Genomic DNA, 6,000 nt, shown 5'->3' with positions numbered 1-6,000 from the left:
AGGATGAAGACAAACTCTACACAGGTCTCATATTTCACTCTGACTGCCTACTTTGACACTGGGCTTTTAAAATATCTCTACTTTATGATTATTATGTGTTTATATATTCTAATTGTTTGTGCTAATGTGTTTCTCATTGTGGTTATCTGTATGAACAGAAGCTTACATGAACCTATGTACATGTTCCTGTGCAGCCTGTTTGTAAATGAACTGTATGGTAGTTCAGGGTTGTTTCCGTTCCTTCTGACTCAGATTCTCTCTGACATTCACACTGTTTCTGCTTCTCTTTGTTTCCTGCAGATTTTCTGTGTGTATTCGTACGTGTGTGTACAATTTTCCAATTTAGCCGTCATGTCTTATGACAGATATCTTGCTATCTGCTGTCCTCTGCAGTACAACACACATATGACATTTAAGAAGGTTGTCCTGCTCATCGCAGTAACATGGTTATACTCTTTTCTTATCATTGTTATTCTGATATTACTGATTGCTCCTTTACAGCTGTGTGGGAACACCATCCACAAAGTTTACTGTGTAAACTATTCCATTGTGAAACTGGCCTGCTCTGACACCAGAGCGAATAACATTTATGGACTTATTGTCACTTTTCTCACAGTCTTTGGTCCTCTAACTTTAATTCTCTACACGTACATGAGGATCCTTAAAGTTTGTTTCTCCGGCTCTAAACAGACGAGACAGAAAGCCGTCAGTACCTGCACACCTCACCTCGCTTCTCTGCTCAACTTCTCTTTTGGGGTTTGTTTTGAAATATTACAGAGCAGGTTTGATATGAAAGGTGTAAACAGTGTGTTACACATTGTTTTATCGTTGTACTTCCTGACCTGCCAGCCGCTCTTTAACCCTGTGATGTACGGACTGAACATGTCCAACATCCGCGTCATGTGTAAGAGGATGGTGTTAGATGCAGTTGTGAAGTCTTTCAGGCTGACTGAAGGAAACACATGACTGAAAAGACGTCTCTGACTCCACTCATGATGTCTGCTGTTAACTGTGTATGACAAGGTCACAAATCATTCAGGTCTGTGGATTATAAATGAAATAATAAGCAAGTGTATGTGTTCAGGATGAACTCCGGCAGTAAGAGACACAGACAGACCGATCAGCCGTCTGACGCAGCTTCCTCTCAGTGACAGCCTGTCAACACTGAACCATCTCAATCTGTCAAGTAACTTCTTACTAAAGTTATCTAATACATGTAGAGGAAGTTTAAAGTACCTCAAACTTGTACTTAATACAGTATTTGAGTAAACTGCAGTTGACTTATTTTCAACTTTGACATGTGACAAGCGGTTATTGATCTCCTTGATTACTAATGATCGGTATGGGCCGACCTGTCTGACGGTTTCTGGTCAGAACGACTCGTCTCTGTGTCTGGAAACACTTTACATACAGTCAAGTTCTCAAACACCAAATCAAACATCTAAAATGATACTCAAGAATAAAAACACTGAAACAAACTGAGTTCATGTTAAAGCACCACAGAGGGCACTTCAGCATGTCAACATGTTTGTCTCTGAGGTGTCTTCACATTAGCCACAGTTTCCACTAATTCCCTCTGAAGCAAATTACAGTCAGAGCTGTTAACCAGTGAGACCAATCAGCCTGAGCAGACCTCAGTACTGGTTTAACTGGTCCACAGAGGGCTGAGGACCATAATGACCTCCCCTCAGACCGCTCTGTGACAACACCTCGGGATGGACACACACTAAACAACATGAGAACTTCTGTCATTTTCATTATTTACATTCTTTACATGAAGATCCCTAAAGTGTGTTTCTGTCAGAACCTGCTCACCACAGCTGCCTGCTTTCAAAACTGCAGCCAGTTCAATATTTACTGTAATCGTTGTCCTTAGTCACTTTCCTACCGCTTGTCCACACTGTGATGTGAATGAGTATTGATCGATTGGAAAGTGTAACGCATTGTTCAGACCAAATCAGGCCTGTTTGAATGAGGGTGGTGTGTCCAGGCCGACCGCAGGGGCAGCTGGTGTCCATACTACTACGTTTTCATTTTACAACACAGAACTTTTACACCCACGTCTGGCATCCTCACTACTCTGGTGTTTTAGGAGCCTGAAACAGAGACATTTGTAACTCCAAACTTCAAACGCAGTTTGAGTAAATAGTACGTGTAATCTGTAAGCATCAGTGCAATGTGGTTTTAATAAAAACAGAATTATCTGAGAGGAGTTTCACTGCCTCATCATTTTTGTCCTGTTATATCTTATATATAGAAGTCAAAGATCTTTAGTTGCACAGTTGAGATCTGGTATTCTTCCTCTGGCCATTGAGGTTGGTCGATTTAAAAATATTCCCGAGGAGAATAGAATATGTGAAATGTGTGAGCTAGATGAAGTAGAAAGTGAGTCCCATTTCCTTTTATATTGTACAAAGTATGATGGTTTGAGAGAGTTATTATTTCATGAAATCTGTGGACAAAACCCTGAAATATTTTGGTGCTCTGATGAGCAGAAGCTGGAGTGGTTGTTTAATTTCAATGTGTTTAAAACTGCTAGCTTTATTTCTCAAGCTTGGAAAAGAAGACAGGTAAATTTGTTTAATTAATTTTTGATGATTTCTCTTGAAGCTTGGCATTGTCTTCCCTTTCTTTTTTCTTTAGATAATGGTTTTGAACCCTTGTTTGTTTTCTTACTTCATTGATGTGCTGATGATGTCCTCTAGATCCGGTTTGTTTTCTTGGTGTCTTATAAGCCCATGCGGGCTTATATATTATGTTTGCATGACACAATAATAAAAGTAATTCATTCATTCATTCATATTAAGAGTGAGGACAAAAGCAAGGTCTGTTGGAGGCATCTTTTGTTTATGTTCATCTGGTGTTTCACTCTTGATGCCAACTATTTGTTTACTTTATTTAACCGACTGTGTAGGCAGCTTCAACAGCACCGGTTAATTTTGTTTATTGAGCATGGAGAGTTAACAGCTGCATTTATATAACACTTTACAATCTGAGTCACTTCTAACACAGTTTAGGCTCTACTAACATTTTAAAGGTTGCACCAACTGAAATAGTTTCAACATGGTTGTTTAAAAGGTGAATTTAACATCACACACTAACGTTATAGTGTTGGTGAGTAAGTATCTGAGGTGAGACGACTTTATAATTAACAACCAGTCACTAATTTATAACAGTCAGCAGGTGACGCCTCATCATGTGCTTGTTAACTTCATGTGTTTTATCACCATATGTTGTAGTTGATGGTTTCACCACTCGATGCCGCTGTTGTTGTTTTAAACCAGCTGTAGATGAAGGCAGGAGGACAGTTATCACCTCAATAGCTGAGATGTACTTTACATCTCCACAAACAACGACACAGTTTCAGTATCAAACTAAGTCTCAACGGATCATTCAGTGTCGACTTTACACTCTAACTTCAGTCACAACCTACAACAGGCTGCTGACCGTCTGGAGGAAACTGAGGTTTGATGTGGTGTCCATGAACACTTTGTGATCACTGGACGACACACTGGACCTCCTGAGCTGCAGCAGTGGTCTGGTTTTATCAATAGTATCAGTCACATCGTCCTCCTCTGCTCAGCCTGTTCTTTCTCACACAAACTGGAACAAGCGACAGCCCGAAGGACAAATCCAAACATGTAATGTCTCCTTGAAGTGTGAACATTTCTGACGGGAATTCAACTAGTTTGCTTTGACATTTTCAAAGATTAACTGAATACTACAAACTTGTGTCAGATTAAACCTGAACAAGTACGTGTTCAGAACCAGAAGTTCACTGTTCTTCTGACTCGAGTATCTGCAGAGTGAAATGTGTCAGTTTTCCTCTCCGCTGCCCGAGCACCATTACTGACAGTATGTTTTTAAAATGACAAGAAAAGATCTTAACACAGGTACTAAATTACCTGAGATAGGGTTAGTGTTAGGATTTACATTAGTTACATTTTCCATTGTTCCTCCCATGCTTTGTGTTGTCTGACTGGATGTGGTTGTAAATGACAGTTACTGATTTCTCAGCAGAAATAAAGGCTGACTGATCTGCGTGTGTCCGGCTCTTGTTGCAATGGAAGTTGAAAGCAGTTACTGTGAGTCACACAAATGAGACCATGTCTGTCAGATCAACTGATAAAACATAACAGAGCAAAACACAAAACACAAGATAACCGTCATTGTCCATAATCAACCCAACCTGTACAACATGCTGAATCCTCTTCATTCCACACACACTTCAAACAAGAGAGTTGTGTCGACACAGGTGAGCTCAGGGGAAGTATTTACACTATTTATTCCTTATTCATGGATGAAAACAGTCTGTTGATGACCTACACGTCACCACACAGCAAACGCTTACATATGTTGCGTATTTTGGACATTTTCAGCCCGTACAGCAGCGGAGTAAAGAGCGGCTGGCATGTCAGGAAGTACAGTGATAATAAAATGGCCAACATATCAGGAACACTGCTCATATTAAACCTGCTCTGTAAGATCTGAAAACAAACACCAAAGGAGAAGTTGAGCAGAGAGGCGAGGTGAGGTGTGCAGGTACTGATGGCTTTCTGTCGGTTCTGTTTGGAACCAGAGAAACAAACTTTGAGAATCTTCATGTAGGTGCAGATGATTAAAAATAGAGGGATGATGACGGAGATGACAGTGTAAAAGAGTCCGTAAATGTTATGTAGTCTGGTGTCATAGCAGGCCAGTTTAACCACAGCGTAGTTCCCACAGTAAACTCTGTTAATGATGTTCCCACACAGCTGCAGAGGAGCGCTCAGTGCTATCACTGCAACAATGGCAAGAAAAGGGAAAATCCATGTTACAGCAATAAGCACAGCCACTGTTTTAGGTGTCATACGTGTGTTATACTGCAGAGGACAACAGATAGCAAGATATCTGTCATAAGACATGACGGCTAAATTAAAAAATTCAACACACACGTACGAATAAACAGAGAAAATCTGCAGGAAACAAAATGAAGCAGAAACAGTGTGAATGTCAGAGACAATCTGAGTCAGAAGGAACGGAAACAACCCTGAACTACCATACAGTTCATTTACAAACAGGCTGCACAGGAACATGTACATAGGTTCATGTAAGCTTCTGTTCATACAGATAACCACAATGAGCAGCAGGTTGGAGCAAATGATTAAAATATATAAACACATAATAATCATGAAATAGAGATATTTTAAAAGCCCAGTGTCGAAGTAGGCACTCAGAGTGAAATATGAGACCTGTGTAGAGTTTGTCTTCATCATCGTGGCTCATCAATCACAACTGTTTAACACATGAAGTCAACATGTCTCCTGCTGTCTGAGGTTGGTGTGCAGCTAAAGCTTCAACCACACACAGTAATGCATCATCCAATCAGCAAAGAAGTTCATTATTGAGAAAAAACCTTGAACCATGAAACAGATGGAGATTGTGCTGCTTCAGTCCGTCCTGAACTCTGCCTCTGCTTCTTTAACCTGATTCAGCAGCTGCAGTCTGACGTCATCGCCAGAGGACCTGCTGGGTGTTTGTCACTTCTTAATGATGCCTTGCAAACAGACTCTGTTTTGCACTTTATTCATCTATCAGTATATTTCTCTATCTGTTGAATGTGAGAGAAAATATAAAGAAAATCAAACACTTATTGTTTTCTGTCTCGAGGGAACATTGTGAGTCTCTTTGTGAATGTCATCATCAAATAAATACACATAGTACTGCATTCAAAATCAACCTCCATCCACATTCCTGTCGCTTAATATATATAAAACTATATATATAACTAAATATATGATATATTTTATATATATTATTATATATTATATAAAACGATATATATAGTTACGTATATAAAGTTATATATATATATAACTACATATATAGTTATATATATAACTATATATGTAGTTATATATTTATATAACTTGTGAACTGGTGCTATACAAATAAAGATTGATTGATATATATAACTATATATAAAACTATATATATAAAGTTATATATATCGTTATATAG

General features: G+C 39.0%; 2 protein-coding genes across 2 annotated transcripts; one reads left to right on the top strand and one right to left on the bottom strand.

The window, feature by feature from the left end:
* LOC141011581 (olfactory receptor 11A1-like) lies at positions 1–966 on the top strand. Its single transcript, XM_073484764.1, has one exon. It carries the CDS (start codon positions 4–6, stop codon positions 964–966), a length of 963 nt encoding a protein of 320 aa, XP_073340865.1. The 5' UTR covers positions 1–3.
* A 3,356-nt stretch (positions 967–4,322) lies between these two features.
* LOC141018175 (olfactory receptor 11A1-like) lies at positions 4,323–5,255 on the bottom strand. The gene has a single exon (XM_073493085.1). The coding sequence runs from the start codon at positions 5,253–5,255 to the stop codon at positions 4,323–4,325; it is 933 nt and encodes a 310-aa protein (XP_073349186.1).
* Positions 5,256–6,000: the final 745 nt, after the last annotated feature.

This window comes from Pagrus major, chromosome 2 (assembly GCF_040436345.1).
Source record: "Pagrus major chromosome 2, Pma_NU_1.0".
Classification (NCBI taxonomy): domain Eukaryota; kingdom Metazoa; phylum Chordata; class Actinopteri; order Spariformes; family Sparidae; genus Pagrus; species Pagrus major.
The sequence above is the reverse complement of the archived record's forward strand: the minus strand, read 5'-3'. Positions and strand labels throughout refer to the sequence as shown.

What these genes read in the sequence shown, in the direction of transcription:
- LOC141018175 (XM_073493085.1), bottom strand. Translation starts at nt 5,255, where the DNA reads ATGATGAAGACAAACTCTACACAGGTCTCATATTTCACTCTGAGTGCC.
- LOC141011581 (XM_073484764.1), top strand. Translation starts at nt 4, where the DNA reads ATGAAGACAAACTCTACACAGGTCTCATATTTCACTCTGACTGCCTAC.